The following is a 23,336-nucleotide window of genomic DNA, read 5'->3' on the forward strand; positions in this document are numbered from 1 at the left end:
ATAATAAGAATAGTTATTACTCATGTAATAATAAAAGAAACAAGATTTTTTCATTGACTTAAAATTAATTTTATAATAAAAATGAATGTATGCTAACGACAAAATGCAAACAATAGAGAAGTATATAAAATGAATTGTAAAAGATTCCCTTCTCACCCATCCTTCCACACAGGTGGGTACTGTTAACTATTTGGTGTCTGTTCTTCCAAATAATTTTAAAAATGCACTTACACTCACATGCAATATATATATATCATACTGCTAGTCTTCATCTTGCTTTTCACTTGGAGATCTTGCCATATCTGCACAAATAGATCACTTTTTTTTTTGTTAATCCTCACCTGAGGGTTTTTTTTCTCATTGATTTTTTTTTTTAGAGAAAGTAGAAGGGAGGGGAAGCAGGGGAGAGAGAGAGACATCGGTGTGAGAGAGATACATCGATAGGTTGCCTCCTTAATGTACTCTGACTGGGGCCAGGGATCGAACCTGCAATTCAATACATGCCCTTGACTGGAAATCGAACCCGCAACCCTTCAAGGCTGATGCTCTAACCACTTAGCCACCAGCCCGGGCCCACCTCACTTTTTAATAGCTGTATTATGCGCCTTGTTTTATTGTACCATAATTAACGAAACTACCCCAAATAATGACCATTTATGTTAATTCCAGTTTTTCTCCCCTAAAAATAATGTGATGAACAGTGTGTGTCTATAATATATCTTTGCCTATGTGGGAGTATTTCCAAGGACGGGCTCCCGCTAGTGGAATTGCTAGGTTGAGAGATTTCACATCTAACAGTTGGAGAGTGCCAGACTGGCTTCCAAAAGGTTGCAGGAGAATTCTCAGTTCCATACACTCTTACCTACACTGGAATCTAAAATTTTGCTGAAACCAAAATGGCTTGTGTTACTTCAGCTTTCATTTCCCAGGTGGTTGTGGGGAGAGAGGGTCATGTCATATCCCACTGACGATTCCTTTCCTGTACATTGATGTGGCGCATTGGAAACTAAGACATGTCGTTTGGAGGAGTACATGTGATCTATTTGCTAAGAACAATGTGCCCCCATCAGAACACGGAATGCTGGCCATGTGTGTACAGGAGCAACTGAAGCCTCAGGGTCAGCAGAGTGGGGCTCTAGATGGACCCTGAACTGTGGCCAGAAATATGGGCTCCAGGTGCTCCAGCTCTGCCTGTGTGATTTCAGACCAGCCCGCCCCTCCCTGACCTCGGTTTCTTCATCTGTAAAATGGGAGGTTGATGGCTGGTATTTCATACCCAGGCCCCCACGTTGCAGGGACTCCACCTCCTCTTACCTGTGCTCTCGGAGAAGTGCCCCAGGTTGAGGATGTCGTTGAGCTCTTGGTAATGGTTCTGTTTTATGTAGGTGGTCTTTTCTGGCGTGTCCTGCAGTTGCATGGTGACCTCTTCCAAGTCTTTATCGAGCTAGAAGACAAAGGCTCCAGCTGAGTCAGAGCTCCAGCCCAGGCCCTGCCCCGGCCCTCGCAGCCAGGCCTCCAGAGCCAAGAAGCGGCTCACAGGGTCACAGGGCTGGGCCTCAGGCTGGTTTAGGGAGGCACTGAGAGCCAGAGGGGCGGGTGCATGTTGGGAAAGAGATGCAGACGGCCCTGCCAGCTCTTGTTCCAGGAGGAGCTGTGATGAGAGGGGCCTGGGCTTTGCAATGATATGTCCAGTGCAGCCTTGTGCCTCAAGGAGCAGCCTAGGGAGAGGAGAGCATCCCAGTGCAGGCTCTGAAGCTGGCCACGCCTAGGGGCAGGCCCAGAGCTATTCCTCACTGGCTGTGTGCTATCTGGTGAGGACTGATTTTAGTTCTTTCATCTGTAGAATGGGTGTAATAATGGGGGAGAGCATCCCAGTGCAGGCTCTGAAGCTGGCCAAGCCTAGGGGCAGGCCCAGAGCTGTTCCTCACTGGCTGTGTGCTAGCTGGTGAGGACTGAGTTTTAGTTCTTTCATCTGTAGAATGGGTGTAATAATGGTATCTACCTTACAGGGTTCTTATGAAGATTAAATGAGATAATACAGTAATTTAGTCCAGTACTTAACACATATAAGAGTAATCTGCTACTATAAGATTATGACTGTAATTATTATTATTGATACTAGCAGAGTCCTTGGTGTGGGGGAACAGATCTGCAGGACTGGCCAGCTCTTAGCCTCACACTGTTGTGGAGAATCAGATGCAAGCCCTGGGCAGTCCAGTCCCTGGGGAATGTGTGTGTTGGGGAGTGGACCGTAGTTGGGAGGGTAGGGGCACCCTATTACAACATAAGGGAGGGACCACGTCAACTGTAAAGTACTGTCCTGATATCAAGAGCACAGCCATAAATTATTTAATAAGTTTTCATGTGCAGGAGGTGAGAGAGACCTCTTTCTGTGTGACTCAAATGGCAAGGCTAGGATCAAAGGTGGAAGCACCAGGAAACCAGATTGTAGTTCAAGTCCAGGAAAAACAACCCAACACCTTAGGGCATTTGACAGTGGCTTGGGTTTTGGGTTTCCTGAAGTGAGTAAACTCTTCGTTGTTGGAGTGTGGAAGTCGAGGGACAGAAACCTGTTCTACTCTGCTCCCGTGGCTAGTGGAGGGCGGCCCCACAGTGAAAGCCAGTGTTAGATGCCAGACTGCTGTGCAGAGGCTCTTGTGGCAGAAACTGTGAGCAACTGGAAATACAGAATACTCACATGTGAATTTCAGATAATAAGGGATCATTTTCAAATATAAGCATATCCCAAATATTGTGTGGGACATACTTACACTAAAAATATGACTGGTTGTTTGTCTGAATTAAAAATCTTTTTCAAAATGAAGATAAATTTTATTCTCATTATAAAAATGATTCATGTTCATCATAACAAATTCAAACAATGCAGAGGAAAGTATAAGAATCAAATATTATCTGAAATTCCCACTTTGTACATCTATGTGTGTATATACTATTAAACACACTCCTATTTCTACTTAGATTATTGCATGAATATTCATTCTATTCTACAATCTGTTGTATATTAATTGTCATATCATACCATATGACATGATGATGACTTAAAAACACCCTATAATTTCCTTTTTAATTAAATGTCTCTGAATTAAGATTTAACTGGGCATCCTGTATCTAATCTGACAATCCTATGTTTCACTTCTTCCTTGGGACTCTTAGCTACTTAGTGAGACATGGTGTATCACTTGCTTAATAGGCATTCCCTTGCATGGACTTCTTTCTCTTTCCTTCCTGAGCCTGAGAACAGGACGTGCCTTCCCCCTGGGTTTAACGGTACTGCTGTGGCCTTGGGGAGTGGCAGACAAGAATGAAGGGGTCTCATTCGGCAATGACCTTGGGGGAGCAGAGCTGCCCGCCAATCTGGACTTCTCTCTTTAGCACCATTAGGTAAGAGAAAATTTTCTTTGGGCCACTTTATTTTGGGGCCTCTTTGTTATAGTAACTTAGCCAGTATCCTAACTAAGACATCTCCCTCATTCCTCTCCTGTCCCATTGAATCAAAATTCCTCTATTAAACACCTGGTCCAAGAACCGTGGGCCCAGTCACAACCCTTGATCCACAGGGAGGGGTGGACAGAAGAAGGTAATTTGGTTTCTCTTCCCTGGTATACAAAGTCCAGCATTTGAAGTTTGGCTTGGGCACAAAGGAATCTGGTTATGGCCTCTGAAATACTCAAGAACCAGAGAAGGACCTTCAGGACAAAGTGAGGTCTGCTGCAGAAAACTCTCCGGGAAGTTTCTCTCTACTTCCTTCTCTCTTGTGGTCCATCACGTAGATGTAAGTGATTACAGGTGAGTGTGGAGAGTGAACAGTTGAGGGGGGTGCACACAGTTAGGAAGCTACTTGTGAAATAACAGAAGATATATTTTGTGCTCCGCTGCCTGGGTTCCTGATACAGGACTCCTGAAACCCTTATAATTTCCTGTGTGAGAAGTGTGTTTTTGTTCTAATGAGGCAACTCTGGGTGGGCCCCTGGATGAGGGCTGGTCATTGGCAAGACCAAACCATGATTAGAAGCTTGGAATTGTTAGCCCCACCCTATTCTCCCGACAGGGTGAGGAAGCCTCCATAATTACCCCAGCAGTACAGGGCTCGGAGAGCTTCCAGGCTGGCAAACACATCCACACCGGAAGATGACGCGCCCCCACTCCATGCGGGAGGAGCACCTGTGCTTGGGGTCCCTCCCAGACCTTGCCCTATGTATTCCTTCATCTGGCTGTTCTCCTGAACCCTGTATCATACCCCTTAATAAACTGGTCAACATAAGTGTTTCCCTGAGTTCTGTGAGCTGCTCTAGGAAATTATCTGAACCTGAAGAGGGGATGGTAGGACCCCCAAACTGGTAGCTAAATTTTTAGGACAGAAGTTGAGGGTAACCTGGGGACCTACTACTTGTGATTGGCGTCTGAAGTGGGTTGGGAGCAGTGCTGTGGGACTGAGCCTTTAACCCGTGGGATCGGACACTGTCTCCCGATAGTGTTAGAACTGGGCTAAATCATAGGTCACCCAGCAGGTGTTGCAGAGAATTGCTTGGTGGGGGAAAAGCCCCCACACATTTGGTGACCAGAAGTGTCAGAAGTGAAGTGTTTGTGTGAGTAGTAGAGGAGACACACAGGAGGTGTACAAATGAGCTTTTCCAACTCACTGCTACAATCTGGAAGTTCACAAATCTCTCAGAACGCCATTCTTTCTGGGGATGTATTGAATCAGGGCATCTGGACCCCAGGGCCTGGGCCAGCGGGGCAATAAACTCCTGCAGATCTGACTAATAGCCTGTCTAGCTCACGTCCTCCTTGGTGCCTGCAGCCGGCACGACGGCAGCTGGGGCTGCACAGCTGTGATGCAGGGGTGTCCTGGAGGAGACATGGTGGGAACAGCAGCTCACAGTTCCCTGCATCGGGGCACAGGGACGCCAGAGGGAGGACGGGGCCCTGGCTGGCAGTGCTGTGGGAGGTACCTCTGTGATCTTCATTCGCAGGCGATGGTTTTCGGACTGCAGGCCCTCGAGGCGGGATGTGCTTGCTTGGTTCACGCTGGTGACAGAGGTGGACGTTTTAGAATCTTCTTTCTTCTGATTCTGAGTGAATTGGAAGCGTCTGTTCTGAGTTGCTGCATCTGGGTTTGTTCTCAGAGTGATAAGCTGAAAGAACATAGGTGGGTTTGAAAAGAGAACCCTGGGGTCCTCCCTCCATCCAGCCTTCCCGCAGGTCCTGCACTGGAGGCAGCAGGGGGCCATAGGAAGTATATTCTGCGAGTCCAGAGCCCTGGGCTCAGGACTGTCTCTGCCATTCACTTGTGCGTGCCCTGGGCAGCCCCCTTCCCCTCACTGAGTCTCGGTCAACTTCCTTGTCAGTAGAAGTCTGGTCTTCAGACCCTGATTCCACCTGCGTCCCAACTATCCTGCAGAGCCCACTAGGGCCCCTTCGGCCTGGCTCAGCTGAGCCTCACTCTGCCTTGGGCCTTGTGCCATGTGGAGAATAAACATGAAGGTGACAGTTGTAAAGATGGTGGGATGGAGGAGAGTGCAGGCTTCTTGTTAGAACCACTGGTGAGTGTTGGGGGAAGACTAGTGACTAGCTCTGTTGCTGACAAAGACATTTTTATATGAGAAAAGGTTGCCACTTGACCCTGATCTTACGTATTTAGTTGAGAAACATCTCTGGTTTAAGGCAGGCTCTGGGCTCAGGACTGGAGAGCAGGGGCTGAGTGAGCCACGACCCCTGACCACCCGGACCTAATGGGCCAGGGGCGAGGGGCTGAGCTCTGAGGAAGGCTGGGAAGGATGGGGAGGATATGGGAAGCCCAGGGGGAAGAAGCAGCATATGCCAGCACAGGGAGACTGGGGCTCAGGGCGCTTATGGAGAAGGGCAGTTTGGATGGTGGACAGGGATTTCTGGGGAGACTGAAGGGTCCTGAAAGGCAGCCCAGTGTCAGAAACTTGATCCTGGAGACAGGAGGGCAGTGAGGACCTACTGCGGGTGACAGAGCAGAGTGACACGACCAGAGTGGGGCTCAGAACCATCTGGCATCTTTTGCAGGACAGAGAGAACGTCGGAGTGTAGGAAGCTGGAGCCTGGGCAGGTGTCGACAACTAGAGAAGGGAGGAGTATTCGCCAGAGGCACTTAGGGCAGAGCTGACACTGCTTGGGGACTGACGGGGCACCCAGGAGGATGCAGGTGCCATGGGCAGCCTCTAGGGGAGGGGGGGCCCTGAGTGATCTCTCCCTCATCTGCTCCTAGGCAGACACTCCCCTGCTTGGGCCAACAAATCCTTCCCCACTCTCTCTGTTTCCCGAGACCCACGGAAGTCAGGCTTCCCTCTGTGCAGATCTGCTACTGCAGGGGCTCCTAGGAGGGCAAGGCCTCTGGCTCACCTACCTGCTGCTGGGCAGGATAATGTTTGAAAAGCACCTCTCAGGGTGGTCCTGCAGGTCAGCTTTTCAGATGAATGAAACATGTAAGTGGCTGTTAGAAATGGTTACTCTTTGTGACCCACTAATGCTACTTCTGCTACTCTATCTTAAGGGAATAATGGGAAATAAGGAACATGTGTTATGTGGAAAAGTCGTTTATAATAAATAAAGTCGGAAACAACTGCAATGAGCACCAATAAGAGACCTAGTGACAAGTAAACGTGGGACCTTCCCTCAGTGAGGTTATAAATGTGGGGAAATACAAAACACAAAAAATTAAGTGAAAAAGGCAAACTGCAAAGCAATATATGTGCTAGAATTATAGCTATATCTGAAAAAGCACCACTGCCTAACTATTAAAAACACTGGAAGAAACACATAAAATATTAACAGTAAAAAAACAAAACAAAACAAAACGTTTTTTTCTGGGTCGTAGGACTATGTTTGGTTTCTGAAAATCTTTTACTCTTCTGCATTTTCCAAACTTTCTGTGTTGTGAATTGTGTTCATCATAAAAAGAACGTGTACAACTTAGGAAGTGGAGGAAACTCAGCGATCCCCTGTGACAGAGCTGGAGGCCAGAGGCCAGCGGCCAGGGTGGGGAGGGTGGGCTGTGGGCACTGCCCGTACCTTGGGCACAAACACCAGGCAGAGGGTGATGGTGCTGCAGAAGATGATGACCAGGGCCACGATGCAGAACTGCACGTTGGGCTGGTCCCGGGTCAGGAAGGAGACGGCGGCCCCGATGATGCACATGATCCCCACATTGTAGACGCTCATCCCGATGTACTTGCTGTCGTTGAGGGCGGGGATGCTGACATTGCGGGTCTCCCAAGCTAAGAAACAGCCGAACAACTGAAATGGTGAACAGAAAGGAAAGATGGTCATTACCACGTGGTGGCACACGCTCTCTGTCCTGAGAAGCAACTGAACAGAGGGCTACTTGGGAAGTGGGGGTTGCAGGGAGGGAGGCTGGGGCTTAGCTATCATCCAGGTCTTCTGGAGGTCACTACCTGTCTCCGCTCATGGCCCTGGGTGAGTCTGGGGGTGCCGATTGGGAGTGTTACAGCTGTCTGGTTCTCCTTCGCCCCCACCCCGGGTTCATGCACAGACCCACAGGAGCCATAGTGGGAAGGACCTTCAGACATGATCTTCACCATCTCCCCTCATTCTACAGAGAACACTGAGGCCCAGAGAGAGGGAGGGACTTATCCCAGGCCACAGAGCAACATGCTGGCCAAAGTGGACCATGTCTCTAGAAGTTTAGTCCAGTCTTTTTCCCATTATACCAGCAGGAGCCCCTGTGTCTGGGACTTCTGTTACCCTACAATGCACATAGCTACCCAGAATAGACACCGTGTTTCCTAGCCTATACATGACTAGGTTCTGGACAATGCCATGTAGTGTGCACAAGTACGTACAAGTTCTGGAAAGTGTCTTTAAAGAGAAAGATGTTCTTTTCCTCCTTCCTAATAGATGGAGTAGAACAGGTGGAGTTCAGATCACTAAGTCATCTTAGACTACAACGTGGAAGCAGCATGATGAAGATGGGGGCCCACAGATGCAAGGAGCTCAGGTGCGGGAGCCCCCACACCTCTCCGAGACTGCTTACTTGAGAGGGAGATTAACTGTCCCTTTAACCACTATTATTCTGGTTTTCGGTCCCTTGCAGCTCTACTCTTAACCAGTATCTCCCAACAGAATTGAGCAGGTAGAACTCCAATGTAATCTGAAGCGGTGTGTTGAGAGTTTATCTTCACAGGTGGTCTAAGGGCAGGGCAGGCTGCGGAAGGAAGTACAGATAAAATGCAGGGCAGAAAAGTGTGTGGGTGGGAGGGAGAGCTGACCGAGACCGCGGACTGAGCAGGGGCTTCTGCTGCAGTGCAGCATCTCCAGGAGGCCTTCCCACAAAGGCCCTCTTCGCTGAGATCTCCTCACTGCAGCTGGGGCCTGGGCCATCTGCCTGAGCCACTTAGCAGCACAGTGAGGGACTATGGTTTGAGGTTTGGTTTACTTCGGCACCGCAATGCTGTGTGGCAGAAGGGTGGCTGGCACAAGGCCGGAGGATCTGGAATCTGCTCTGCTGTCCACTGGCTGTGTGACTCTGGGCATGTCACTTCACCTCTTAGGACCTCAGTTTCAATATCTGTGGAATGGGAATAAAAATACCTCTCTTACAGGGTTTCCTTCCAGATGCAGTGAGAGGGTGGATGTGAAAGCATATTATAAATGGAAATGTCCTATATAGAATGTAAATGGCATTTTGTAATTGGTATTATGTTATACAGTCATGGTTGTTCTCCTCTCCTTTTCTTAGTGTGTTATCTCACAGACTGATTTATTTTTAAAAAATTCCTTTTAAAATGGGGAACCAGAAGCCCAGGAAGCAGACATGGAATGAGGGAAAGAACCCACAGCTGTGAAAGTCTGCTTTGTGCTGGTTCCCTCAAAGTCGGCCCCCTGCCATCCTACAAGGGCACTGGGCATGGCTGCCACATCTCACAGGGGAAGAAGAGGCTGAGCAAGGCCTAGGTCCCACAGTAGTGAGTGTTAGGGCTAGATGGGTGCTAGGTCTCCTGCTCTCTGACAGGGGGTCTGACCTGCTTTGATTTCAGACTTCTGACCTCCAGAACTGTGAGATGTTTTAAGTTACCAGTTTGTGGTAATGTGTTATGGAAGCCACGGGAAACTAAGACGCCATCCATGGATGGTACAGGCTGCTTTGAAGGGGTAAGCTCCCCATCACGGGAGGTGTGGAAGCAGTGAGGGAAAGAACACTTGTTGGAATGCTCATGGTGGGCTGTGCGGTGTGAGGATGGTGAAACATCTGACGCAGAGCGGGACTACAGGGCTGTGCATGCTCTTTCCAGCCGTGAGATTCTGAGGGTCAAGTGCAGGAGGGACTAGGAGAGGGGCTTTTAGTGATAAACCCTAAGGGCCAGGAGGGCTGTGCACACTTCTTTGCATACACTGGACACTAAAGGATTCGTGCTGTCAACTACAGTTTTATTGACAAGATCTGATTGGTATTAGCTTTACTGGAAGAGATACAGTCATCTCCAACCACTTTTGGAAGTAGGTGAGGAAGATAATGAATGGCCAAACAGTATAGATAAATCCAGGTTGGAGTTGATCTGATTCACATAATCTAATTTGACAGAGTCAGGGTCAAGAACACGGAGGCTGAAGGGACCCTGGAAAGAGTCTAGTTTCACTCTTTACTCAGCAAGGGCTGGGGCAACTCAAGTCATGGATGTTGCACATTTCCTGTAACAGGGCTCCTTCCTTCCCAGGGGCACGATCACATCTGTGAACACTGCTCTGTCATATGAAATCCTTCCTTACATGGGCCAGGGGGCTGCTTCGCCCACTGGTGATGATGCTGTCCTCCTGTCCGTGCCACCTCTCTGACAGCCTGGGTGCCCAGGATCCCAGAGTGTGTCCCTTCCTAAGCCTAGGGCCTTAGGCTGGTCTTTTAATGACTCATTTACATTCTGGGAACCTCCTGTGGGCACTTCCAGGTCATTACCTCATGGGACTCAGATGGCAGCCCAGTAGTTCGCAAAGGACCTCTATGGAAACACAAGAGGGTCTCAACTAGTGTGAAGTGAGGGAAATCTTTGCCGAGGGTCCCCTAACACCTGCTCTTCTCGTGTGGCCCCTTGAAGGACCCAGGATTGACCACTAACAGTTTCGGAAGCAGCAGCAGGCGTGGAAGCATTTGAGCAGCGTAAGGAATCCGTTTATTTTAGGACTTTTCGAGGGGGCTTCACTTTCCACTTCTAAGTGGAGGCCACACAGTAGCAGATGGTGGCTTAACTTTCCTGCGGAAGATCTGAGGAGGGTGTAGCAGCAGCTTCCTGTCACTGCAGGGGTTTTAAGTGGAGGCAGTTTTCACAGCATGTGGAGAGAAGATTCAAGGCTCAATCTGGGATAAGATAAGGTGGGGCTCACCTTTCAAGGCCTTCCTCACCTCGACATTCCACAATTGTGTGAGCTGGGCTTGGTACGTGATCTTTGATATTAACAGATGAGTAGAGTGGAAAGAGTGCTAGGTTCTGGGACTGAAAGTTACCAGATGGCCTGTGGCAAATCACTTAACCTCTCTGATCCTCACTTTCATCATCTACAGAATTGGATGAGTCCAGCAACCTCCCATGGATTTAGAGGATCCAGTGAAATTCGGATGTGAACATGCGCTAGATGTTAACACACTGCCCTCCAGGAGTGGTACAGAGGCAGCTGCCCAGAGCTATGCTCCCAAGTTTTGTTTGACTCTGCCACTTACTAGCTGAGTGACTTTGGGCAAACAGCCTCAGGTATTCCTCAGCGAAGTACTAATGAAGACATTATTTATACCAACTCACAGGGTTGTTATGGAAATTGCCATACCTTGTGGCAGGTACTGGGCCTGGCATAAAGCAAGTGCTTGGTCCTGGGGGTTCTTATTTTATGTTGATGGAGGCCCTTAGGAGATAGAATGTGACAGGGAAGCATTTCCCTGCACTCCGCCTCCTGCTCTGCACCTACCATGAGAAGCCCCTTGTAGGCATAGACGATGCCAAGCCAGATGGTCATGTGGGTGTTCTCACAGTGCTCCAGGAGAGGGCGGATGGAGATGTCTCGTCCTGCGGGGTCCGGCTGTGCAAAGAAAAAACAGAAACCCAGGGATGGCACTGGGTACCCTTCCAACAACTGGGTCCCTACCTGACTGCTCTTTTCCCTCCCATAAGCCACAGCTAGTGCCACCATCAGGATTTTGGGATCCGCCTCTTTTCCACCTGTGTTCCTATGGGGGTGGGCCTCAGCGAGTTTGACTGCCTTCTGTTTGTTGGCTGTGATTCAGCCTGTACTAAAGTTATATATGTTTTTTATGCCCTTCCAATTTGAGTCAGAGCTCCTGAGGGTAGGGACTGAGTCACTTGTGTGCCCCTAGAATCTAATACAAGACTTGGTCCAGAGCCAGCATCTATAACATTTGTTGAAAGAGGGGGAAATTGAGGCACAAAATTAGGTCAGGAGTCCTTTAGGTATCTCTGGAATGAACCTGGGGAGCTGCAGATACAGATCTACTGGCTGGGCCAATCAGATCTACTGCCAAGCCCTTCTAAAGAGACCCTCTTGCCCACCACCCCATTAAAGGAGCTCTGGTGGCTGCATTACCCACCTGGGGCCAGAGCTGATTGGACAAGGGGTGGGCACCTGACCCTACGCAGCCAATCCAGAGGCTGGTCAGAGACCTATGAGGTTTCCTAGAGCAGAGTGCTCTGCCCAAGAGGGATGGTAGAGAGGATCCTACCCAACCTCAGTAATTAGAACTGGAAACCTCTGGGAGAGAATCAGGAAGGAGGTAGCAAAAGGAGGAAAAGACACGCAGGGAAAGAAAAAATATATACTGTACATATACAGGGTGGGGCAAAAGTAGGTTTACGGTTGTTCATATGGAAATGAATACAATAATTAACAAATAATAGCACAAGAATAAACTCTGTGCTTTACATACTCACAACTGTAAACCTACTTTTGCCCAACCCTGTACTTTTCCTGAATCATTGAGAGTAAGTTGCAGATATCCTGACCCCTCACCCCTAAATATCTAGCATGTGTTTCCTTAGAACAAGGAGATTCTCTTACATAACCACACACACACTTAACCAAATTCAGGAAATTTAACATTGATACAGTGTATTACCTAATTGACCATCCACTTTCAAATTTCAACAGTTGGCCTAATAATGTCCTTTAAGGCAATTGTGGTTTTTCCAAAGCAGGATCCAATCTGGGACCATGTAGTGCATTTACTTGTCGTACCTTTAATCTCCAACAGTTCCTGAGCCTACTTTGGTTTTTCATGTCACTGATATTTCTGAAGTTTCCAGCTTAGTTATTTTGTAGAAAGTCCCTCAATTTGGGTTTGTCTGAATGTGTTTTCATGATTAGATTTAGGTTGGGCATTCTTGGCAGGAATCCTATGTAAGTGATGTTTTGGCCTTCTCGGTGCTTCACTTCAGGGGCACCTGATGGCATCTTGTCCTATTACTGGTGACGTTAACTGTGATCATTTGGTTGAGGGGATGTCTGCCAGACTCTCTGCTTCAAAGGTACCATTTTCCTCTCATAATTAATAAATAATCTGTGGGAGATACTTTGTGCCTGTGTGAGTATCTTGTTCCCCCACAAACATTAACTCACTGGTTTCAGCATCCATTGATGATTCTTACCTGAGTCACATTATTTTGGTGGTTGCAAAATGGTGATTTTCTAACACTGTGATTCCACTGAAATACTTGGCATTGTACTGTACACAACATCTTTCCTTACGGCTCACTTTCAAAAATGTGTATCAGTATAGACTTGTAGGTTTCTTTTTAATTCAGTGTCTTATTATCCAGTAATATGTCTTTTTAATTTTGATGCTCAAATTTTTCCAGATTTGGCTAATGGAAACCCCTTCGCTGCTGGCTGCCTTCTGTGTTCTTCAACATGTCACCATAATTTTTTTGAGCACTTTTCTACTTCTTGGCACAAGATGTTCCAAGGTCTCCTCACACTTTTTTCCCCCTCAGTCTTAGAATCAGCCATTTTCCCAAGGAGTTCTGCTTCTTTTTAGCAGAGATTGGTATTTAGAAATCAATATCTGGGCATTAGATGTGTTCATGGTTTCTGAGGTATCATTAATTTTAGGTCTATATGTGAATATATGTATGTATGTATGTATTTATGAACCATCCATCATAATTTTATCTATATCTTTCTATCATCTATCTATAGATATATATGGTGTCCCAAAATGTATACACACACATTTAATAATTGTATACATTTTTGGGGGACACCCTGTATATATAAGTTCTAACACCACAGGTTTCTTGCTTGCCTCCCTCTATTTCCATATTTGCATCTTTCTTCTTCTACAGTGAGAACACTGGTTTTCAATAACATCAAAATATTCTCATTTGCTTAATCCTACAAATAAACACAAAACAGTTTCAGAATTGCTACATCCATACACTGCCAAGAAATTTATTAAGTAAAGTTGAAGATTTCTTTGCATATCTGTTTGTCTTTAGAACAGATACCAATAACTGTATCTCATCAAAGAAGTATGTTCAGGATGTTGTCCTATTGAGGCCCAGGGTGAAGTCATATGCCGGAGGGGAAGGGTTAGGCATTCCCAGGGTCAATCACTAGGAGGAAGGGGCACTTTGGTGATGTAGAAGGCGGGCCTGAGGCAGGTGGAAGATGGAACCCCTATTTCTCTTGGCTCTGTTCTCTAGGCCTGAGCTTTGAGGCAGCAATGGCCTGGGCACCTGTGAGTTGGGGAAAGACGGTGCTCCCACATGGAAGCAGGAATGGAGGTATCCCTGGGCACAGGCCATCTTGTAACCAGATCATCCAGCTACATGCTCTCTGAGGCCTGATTCCCTTTTGTTGTCCTAAGCCACAGGAAGCCTTAGCTTGGCTTCTGTGGTTCCATGGTCACTGAGTGCACATGCGGGCTGGAGTGCCAGAGGGGAGGGGAGGGCCATGAAGCCTCTGTCATGGTGGCAGTGGGTACCAGTGAGAGACACCCAGGGGAAGGTGGCTATCAGAAACCACAGTCAGAGTGGCCAAGGCCAGAGATTTCCCCTCCATTGCTGCCTGGATTCTAAGGGTGATGGGAGTTTCTTTAAGTCCTTTCATTGTTTAACTAAGGAGACTGAGAAGGAATGTGGTCCCAAGGTCAACAGTGACTTTGTGGCAGAACTTGAGTTTCTCTAATATCTGACAACCAAGCAGACATTGGAATGCAGTAGCACAGGCCCGTCGCGGCCATGCATGAATAGCAAACCCATTAAAGGTGACCGTGTCTGTTCTGCAATGAAAGGCACTAATTTATGATGGACTCTTAGAGTCTATGTGTAGAGGACTGATTCTGTCAAACACCTTGTTCAACGTAATGATAACTATTCACAGGAAGCTGACGATGGTTGTCTGGCTTACATGCCCCTGTGACAGACCCCTCTTCCCACTATTGGTGAGATGGTTGCAGTTTTTTTACTGAACCAGAACCACCTCCTCCTGCACCTCCACCCATTGGTCTTTCCTCTTGGGCTCCCCAGAATAACCTCAACCTCTCTCTCTCCTTGAGTCTGCACACCATCCTTTAGAAGGGGGAGACCCACAGTGAAGGTACACACCACCTCCTCCCACATGTCGACCTGGTCCTTTTGCCTGCTTGAGTTTACTGTTGATCTAGAGGCCTAGGGTCGAGCTCAACCACCTGGTGAAAGTCCGCTTGCACCCTTTTCCAGATCTCCTTGCATTTTTAAGTAACGACCTTCCACTGGTGATTCAGATGTTCCTTAGTGTTGACTAAGACCCCGTCAGATAATTTTCATCCAACTGTTGTTAGCTCGGTCTTCCCTCTTCTGCAGCTGACATTCCAGCATAGTTACCTTTCCCTTGTTAGTAAACCCCTCCCCACCCCAGTCCCCATCTTGGTCTGCTCTGATCTCTTTGAATCCTGAAATGCTAATTCTTACATTTGGTCTTTTAGTCCGTCACCCATCTCTATAAGCTAGAAGGGCATTGCAAAACCATGGGCCTGCTGAGATTTCAGAGAAGTCAGTGGGCAGAGAGGTTTCACACATCTTCCCAGTCCACAGGCGCTGATCCAGAAATAAGCACAACAGTCTCCTGGTAGTGAACATCCCCCTCACGCATCAGAATGGCAGGGGGTGGGGGTGGTTTTAGGAGTGATGAAGTTCAGGTTCAGGCTGGGAGATGGGGAATCTGGATAAAAAAGACCCTTGCATTGAATCTCAAAGCAAACTGGAAGAGCCACACCTCTTCTTGTCTTATGTGCCTGACCTGAGACAAGTTCAGAGTGGTCTGAGCAGTCACAGGAGGGAGAGATGTGCAGCACGGCCACCACCTGAGCACTTACTTGGAGTCATTGTCGTGCACCAAAGCGCCACTAGAGGACACCAAAGAACTGTGCGGAGAGACCCACCCAGCAGCTGTGGATGATCCTGGGCTGGGGACACAGAGCTCCTTCTGTGGCTTGGTGGGGCTGTAGGTGACAAAGCCCTCAGCAGCATCCTATACTACTCTAGAAGGCACCCACTGACCTTAAACCAGGTTAGATTTCCAGGCACCCTGGAGGACCCCCATCTCCCTTCCAGGGCAGTGGGGGTGGGGATGCTATTGAGCTGGAGAGCCCAGGCTGTACCTACCCACTCCACTCACCCTGCTCCTACTATGGGCCATCCATGCAGCCCAGGGCCAGTGAGCACAGGGCACTGACCCCTACAGATGCCAAGCTGGTACTCAGGGCCACTTCCCTGTACAGCTGTGGACACGCCTCCACTGGCCTAGGAATGTTTCCCTTGCTCTGGACACTGGCCTACAAGAACTTTAACTTGCTTTGTTCTTTATTTTCCTCCCTTCCTTGCTGCTCACCTGGGCAATTACCTAAACATTCATTCATTCATTCATTCCATAACTATCAAACATTGCCACTTGCCGGGTACCATTCTGGACATGGGGAATGCAGCATGCAGCAGGATTGACAAGACCCCTGTCCTCACAGGTCTTCCATTCTAGTGAGATCAGGATGATTCCATGAGAGCAGCCTCAGAGGAGAGTGGGTGGACTTCACCAATAACAGCTGCCCTAAGGGCACCGAGAGCTGCTTGTCATGAGTGACAACGACATCTAGTTGCTAAGCTGTGTCCCCTATACCCGTTATCTTGTCAAAGCCTCATAAGAATTCAACAAGAAGTGCTACTCATTTTACGGATGAGGAAACTGAGGCACAGAGAGGTTAAGTAACTTGCCCCAAATCTCCAGCTAGAAAGTGTCAGAGCGGAAATTCAAACCCAGGTCTGTCTTTCTTCCCTCACCATATGCTCTTCCCAACCGTCCCTGCCTCTTTCAAAGCACCCTGTCAACTTCCAAGGTGCCAGTGGGTACAGACCTGCCCTATAACCAGTGAGGTGCGGCGAGTGAGAGGAATGACTTAATTACTACACGTTCAACAGAGGCCTCCCCTGAAGGCCCTGGAGCTCTGTGAGGGCTGTGCTTTGGTGCTGCAAGCTGAATTCAAGCCGATAAAATGCTCTTCCTGCCTGACAGGCGGTGCCCAGCAGAGAGGCCAAGGCTGTTTGTGATGGCCGGGGCTCCAAGGGCTCACACCTGACTCCTGGTCCAGCCGCTGCTCAGCAGGAGGCTTGCAGAAGCTGCTGGGGAAACGTCTCCCCATCTGTGCACTGAAAGGAGGGCAGCTGGCCCGAGAGTCCCTCTGCATGATGCAATTATTCACAATGTAGGTCAGTGGCCCCTGCAAACATCCTGCTTTGTCAGGCTGCATACATGAACGACCGGGAGAGTGTCTGGGCACGGGTTGAGGCATTGGGTCCTGAAAGGTCAAAGGCCCTGGTCCTGCTATAGACTTGCTGGGTGACCTTGGGCAAGTCTCCACTTTCTTTTAGACCCTGGTTACTCATCTGCAGCGTGAGCCCATGGGTTAATTTACAGTATAGCTAATGTGAGCCTGAATAATGGAGGGATGACTGTACTGTCCTACATGGACCGATACGTAAAAACTCAATCAATGTTTCTCATGTGCCTACTGTGTGCCTGCACTGTGCTCCATGCTGGGGCCCAGGTATACGAGATGGACAGGATGCTTGCCTTCCCAGAGAGTGCAGCCTAGTGGAGGACACAGAAGGCTGATGAACCACACAGTACAGCTGAGTACAATGGTGAAATGTGTTCCTACAGAGAGGTACAAGTTTCTTTGAGGGGTACTAGCAGGGGCACCTACAGCATATAAGATAGTCTGGAAGGCTCCTCTGCAGTGGTGACATTTAGTCTGTGCCCTGAATGATGAGAAGACCAGCCATGTGAGAATCTAGGGGGAGACCATTCCTCAGAGAGGGAACAGCAAGTGAGGAGGATCTAAATGGCGAAGTCCTTGGCATATTTTAGGAACCAAAAGGTGGCCGGTGTGGCTGGAGTGTAATAAGTGAGGGGCCAGCACACAAATACCTGGGGAGCTTGTTAACCGGCAGGCGGGCCAGCAGGTCTGGATGCAGCAGTTGCAACATGCTCCCAGGGGACACAGATGTGCTGGGCCAGGCCTCAGATTAGAGGATCTTAAACCAGGCTGACATTTGGTCCTCAGCAGATCTTCAGTTAAGAGTGAAGATTCCTTTGTCACTCACACACTTCTGACACAGAGTATCTACATGTCCTGACCCTGGCCAGACTCCGCAATACAGTACTTCTGTTTGTCCTGTGTGGGTCCGAGCAGGGGGGAGTCTGGGGTGGAGGACATGAAGGGTGCCATGGGCTTTCCTGTGACCAGGGGGCTCTTGATCTTTCATACTCCTACTGTGTGGGTGGCTCAGATTCTCAAGCCCCAACCTGACCAGTCTTTTTTTTAAAAAAAATCCTCACTTGAGGACATTTTCCTCATTGATTCTCAGAAAGAGTGGAAATGGGGGCAGGGAGAGAAACACTGATGTGAGAGAGACACACTGATTGGCTGCCTCCCACGCACATCTGGACCTGGGCCAGGGAGTGAGCCTGCAACTGAGGTGGGTGCCCTTGAATGGAATCGAGCCTGCAAGCCTTCAGTCCGAGGGCAGATGCTCTATCCACTGAACCAAACCGGCTGGGGCTGGCCAGTGCTTCTTTGAAGGAGCGGGTGCCTTCCACCTCTGACCAGTTCCCAGAAGCTTCTCTCAGAACTTGTTCCCTGAGCCATCCAGCTTTTCTTTTAAATTTCAAATTTGATTTTTGAAATAGATGGTAAAATTGGAAGGTGAGTGTGTGTATAGAAATGTGATGGTGGGAGAGAGGATGTCTAACCTTTGGGCTGCATTGCAGAGTCTAGAGATGCTCTCTTTTCCTGGGAAAGCAGTTGAGTCACAGCCTCTTTTGGGGACAAGGGGGGGGGCGGTCGTCTCATCAAGGAAGCCTGGGCAGGGAGGGGAAAGGGCACGTGGTTCAGACCCCAAGTCCAGCTGTATGACTTTGAACCCATCTCTAAGTCTGATTCCTCGTCTGCAACCTCCCAGCATTGGCAAGACAATCAAAGGAGGTAACTGGGGTGAATAGCAGGCTTCAGAGAGTGGAAAGCCCGCTCCGTGTGTGTAACCCGTCATCATTATCTCCCACTGCAGAGTCACAGCGTGCTGGAGCTGGGAGGAACCTTCCAGATCCCTCCGGGCTGGGCTGCTTATCTCAACAGCAGCAGCCCCACATCTCTGAGGCAGCAAAGCTAGAAGCTGTCGTTTCAAGGTAAGAATTTTTTTTAGAATGTTTGATTACGAGTTAGAGTGAATGTTTTCAGAATCCCAGGCCGGGAAGGGACCTGTGAGATCACCCGCCAGGGTTTCTCAACGGGGCACTTCCTGCATTGTCTTCTTTGGAGGGGACACGGTTCTCTGTTGTGAGGAACTTGCCTATTCAGTGCAGGGCACTCAGTGCCAGGAATGTCTTCTGGTCACTGTGACAGTCCACATCTCCCTCCCCCGACTCCCCATTTCCGAACACAGAGGATTATGCACTAGTCCAATTCCTCTTTTTACAGGTGGAGAAACAGGCCCAGGAAAGGACTCTAGCAAGAGGGTGACTGAATGGAGACCCGGATGCAGGTGTTCTGACCCGTTCCATGCCCCGTGCCCTGGGCCATGCTGTGGGTTGGCACAGGAGGGGCCAGCCTCATGGGCTGCCCACCAGCCAGCATTTATCGGGACTTACATTTTTGGGCTCTGAGCACTGCCTCGTCAGCCCTCTGGAGCTGGATGAGGGCCACCTTCTGACTTTGGACTCATCCAGTCTGCCGGTGCTGTGCGCCTTGCTCAGGTGCACTTGGGGCAGCGTCCAGAGCAGCAGACATGGGGTCCAAAGCCACTCACCCGATGTCTGTGGGGTGGGAGAGGTGGCCGGGCACTGGCTGAGAAGCAGAGGCAACCTGAGTTCAGCATTAGGACACCAGTGGGCCAGCAGACCCCTGCCTGGTCCTGATCAGAGAGGCATCCTTAATTTGACCTTGGAATCTAGTATGCATTTCTGTGGTTGTATAAGGGTCAGAACTGGGGTGGGGATCCTCATGGGGAAGTTAAGGGCTGACAAGTGCAGTGATAGGTCCTAACATTCCTAGCCCTTTGCAGCTCATAAATCCTTCTACTGCAGTGGTTCTCAACCTGTGGGTCGCGATCCCTTTGGGGGTCGAACGACCCTTTCACAGGGGTCGTTTGAAAATACATCCTGCGTATCAGATATTCACATTACAATTCATAACAGTAGCAAAATTACAGTTATGAAGTAGCAATGAAACTAATTATATGGTTGGGGGTCACCACAACATGAGGAACTGTATTAAGGGGTCATGGCATTAGGAAGGTTGAGAACCACTGTGAGTGGGATTTCTCTTTGATTTTGACCTCAGGGCAGACCTTCAGGGTGAAGGAGCCAGGAATTTTACACCCATGTTACAGGTGAGGAAATAGGCTTAAGGTGACACAGTCAGAAGCAAAGCCAAGCTAAACCTAAGCCAAGCAAAGCAGGTGGGAGGTGCATCTCAACTTTTGTCATTCCCTTCCCTGTGGCTGGGCTCTGTGCCCATCCCTGTGGAGGCGGGCCTTCAGGGATGCGCCTGTTCTCCTTGGGCCTGTCTCTGGGGCCCCTGGGCAAGCCCTGAGCAGGAAGAGCTCACAGGTATGGCTGCTGAATCCACAGCCAAGAGGTGCTGGGTGAAGGGGGGCTTCCACGAGACACACTGTGAATGTGGTGATGGCATCCCTGCTGCCTGGGCATGTAGGTCAGTACTTAAAACTCAGGTGGTTTCACTGGAACACCCAGATTTCTGGCTCCTTTCGGAAACGAGACACTGGGCAGCACAGGGCCTGCTCGTGAGCCTGGCGCGTCTGCCAACGCCCCATGACTGGGCTGCTGGTCCAGCGGGTCTCCAGGCCTGTTCCAGAGTCAAGTGAGTGCCTGGAAGACCTTGTAATTTTAAGGACACTTTGAAGTAAGTGTGACAGCTTTTCTTGTTAAGTTGGCAAAGAAGTGAGGAGAGACTAGTGGTGACTGAGAACAGCTGATGTGCGTGAGGAAGGCGCCCGTTGCGCTCTGGTGCTGGAGGAGATGCGGCTGGAGGAGAGTTCCCCCAGGGAGAGCCACGGCTGCGGAGGAAAGTGGCGGCTCTGGAAGGGCGGTGCCAAGTGCACCTAGCATTCCGAGGAGGCCCAAACCTCCGCGGGAACCAGGAGAGGGGGGCGGGAGGAGAGAGAGGTGAGAAAGAAGAGAGGCAGGAGAAGGAGGGAAGCTGGTTGGGCCACATGGTCCTTCCCCTCAGATTTCTGCACCTTCTGAAGTTCTATTAAAATTCAGGAAATGGCCCGGCCGGTGTGGCTCAGTGGTTGAGCATTGACCTGTGAACCAGGAGATCAGGGTTCGATTCCTGGTCAGGGCACATGCCTGGGTTGTGGGCTCAATCCTCAGTAGAGGGTGTGTAGGAGGCAGCCAATCAATGATTCTCTGTCATCATTGATGTTTCTACCTCTCCCTTCTTTTCTGAAATGCATTGACCTAACCAGGAGATCAGGGTTCGATTCCTGGTCAGGGCACATGCCTGGGTTGTGGGCTCAATCCTCAGTAGAGGGTGTGTAGGAGGCAGCCAATCAATGATTCTCTGTCATCATTGATGTTTCTACCTCTCCCTTCTTTTCTGAAATCAACCAAAACATATTTAAAATTCAGGAAATGCTTGACGAGCAAGAGGGGATGCTGGTGAACCTGGCCATGGCTTGAGACTTGCCCTGGGTGATGTGGGGAGGAACAGAGACAATGTCTGTGAACCAGGAACTGGACTGCGCCTACAAGAAAGGCTGCGGAAAGGCCAAAACCTCTAGTAGGCTTAGGGCCTCCCTACCTTGGGGGTGTGAGGCAATTCTTCCCGGATCTCAAGACCCAAGAGGTCCCAGATGATACTGGGATGCGCAGAAATATGGGTTAACTTTTCACACGGTCACCTGATTTCTGTAGAAGCAGCATTATTGAGTGGAAAGGTTTGGTGGCCAATCTTGGGCAAGCAAGCTCTTTCCCCTCTGAGGTCCCTTGGTGCCAACATTCGGTGATTCCGGGGTGGTGGCACCAGATGGAAGCCCGTTTCCAGGCTCGGCTCCTGGAGTCTGGTTTTCCCCCACCCTCAGCAGGACCAGGATGCCTGGACCCTGCATGCCCCAACCAGCCGGGCAGAAATCTGCAGGCCGGTTTCCCAGGGCGCACGTGGGAACAACTGTGGCTACACCACCTCCCCCCTGAGAGCAGAATCATGCTTTCTTCCTGCAGCCCTGGACCGGCCTCACCCCACACAGCTTGCAGTCTGGGCAGCAGGCAGTGGCGGGAGGGTCCCATGCAGGGCCTCTGGGGAGGCTCCAGGGGCACTGACCCAGGCGGGCAGGGGATAAACAGAACAAGGAAAGCAGAGCAGAGAGAGACACAAGGAGATGAAGAGAAGGGAAACTTGCGTCTCAAAGATGCTGATACTATAGTGTCAGATTCCGAGATTTAATTAAACCCTGAGAATAAACAATAACAAGAGCTTAACGAGGGAATAGTCATTTGGTCCCTCTGCGACTGGACCCCACATAAAACTCTCTACCCTCGACTCCCATCACTAGCCTCATCTGTGGCCAGGCCCCATACCCTCCCCTCCTGGTCCTTTCCTGTGCTGTGTCCTGGTCCTGAGATGCCCTTTCTTATACCACTGTGTGCACCGCACCCATTCTTTCATCTTTGAAATCTCCCCAGATCCTCTCATCCCGCCCCTCTGAGGCCCCAGTGCTCCCTGCCTGTCTCTTAGGGGAGGGCCATTGCCTCTGTGTTTGACTTTTTGCCCCTCCTCTCTCAGCACCCTCACCATCCTCTCCACCAATTGTCCTCTCCTCCCCCCGTTACTGACTGCTCCTTGTGTGCCAGATTCTGGGCTAAGGATGTCATACACACTGTCCCATTTCATCCAAATAATCACCACAGCAGTGGGCTCTAATACAGACCTGGGACTTGAACCAGGTCTGCCAAACTCCCCAAACCCTGGCTTTATACACAAATCCAGAACTGCCCAGACCCCCTGGCAGTTGAGCTGGCCCTTCTCAGCCTGGCCTGACTATGCCCATGGCGCGTCTCTCTTCCTCTCACAGGGTCCGCTGCTAACGCAGTGCATGGCCAGGCTGGAGTTCACACGACTCCCTGCTTGGTGTGAGATGGGAGGTGACAGGACGAGGGTGCGAAGATATTCTAAGTCAGGAAGCTGGAGCACGTGGGATCCTGGACGAGCTACTGTAGGCCACCACTGCTGTGCACCTGTGCTCAATCTAATGGTTTTCAATGTTATTAGATCTGCCTGACAACCCTAGGCATTTAGTAGGGCCATCAGTCTCATTCCCATTTTGCGTAGAGGACACTGAGCCCAGGAATAGGCTGTAACTCACCCACGGTCACACAGCAAGAAACCCGAGGACCTGGCATGGGTGTCCTGACTCCTAGTCCAGGGCCTTTTCCGTTGTTCGAGCTCCTCCCTGGAACTCTGACTAATTCTAAGAGTCTCAGCTCAGCAAGGAGAAAGGCAGCTGGCTGCCTGGACAAGCCTTAAGTGTTCCCTCTTGTGATTCCTGCTGCAGCTCAGATTTCAGTTTGCCCTTGGCTAAAAGGCAGCAGGGTAACACTGCAGTGCCCTGGGTAATGGATAGCCGCTGGCTTTGCCTCTGGACCAGGGCTGGGACCCAGGTCCATCACATGCTCACTCTGAGCCCCAGGTTCTCCTCTGAGAAATGCTGGAGTCACCTGCTTTGAGGGTTGTTCTGAGCATCAAGCAAGAGCCCGGAAGACAAAAGACTACACTGCCCAGA

General features: G+C 49.7%; 1 protein-coding gene and 1 long non-coding RNA gene across 2 annotated transcripts in view; one reads left to right on the top strand and one right to left on the bottom strand.

The window, feature by feature from the left end:
• The window catches only part of LOC102256805, a 29,864-nt gene extending 9,040 nt beyond the window's left edge, over positions 1-20,824 (top strand). Inside the window, exons 2-4 of the long non-coding RNA XR_313830.2 lie at positions 18,603-18,720; positions 19,013-19,076; positions 19,874-20,824. This is a non-coding gene — a long non-coding RNA (uncharacterized LOC102256805). The remainder of the gene's footprint in view (positions 1-18,602; positions 18,721-19,012; positions 19,077-19,873) is intronic.
• GABBR2 (gamma-aminobutyric acid (GABA) B receptor, 2) overlaps positions 1-23,336 on the bottom strand; it is a 319,570-nt gene that overhangs the window by 6,387 nt on the left and 289,847 nt on the right. The window contains exons 14-17 of the mRNA XM_005870646.2: positions 10,960-11,070; positions 7,060-7,284; positions 4,974-5,156; positions 1,315-1,444 (exon numbers count right to left, since the gene is read on the bottom strand). Coding sequence (XP_005870708.1) covers positions 1,315-1,444; positions 4,974-5,156; positions 7,060-7,284; positions 10,960-11,070 — 649 coding nt within the window. The remainder of the gene's footprint in view (positions 1-1,314; positions 1,445-4,973; positions 5,157-7,059; positions 7,285-10,959; positions 11,071-23,336) is intronic.

Source organism: Myotis brandtii, unplaced genomic scaffold, assembly GCF_000412655.1.
Source record: "Myotis brandtii unplaced genomic scaffold, ASM41265v1 scaffold320, whole genome shotgun sequence".
In the NCBI taxonomy this organism is placed as follows: Eukaryota; Metazoa; Chordata; class Mammalia; order Chiroptera; family Vespertilionidae; genus Myotis; species Myotis brandtii.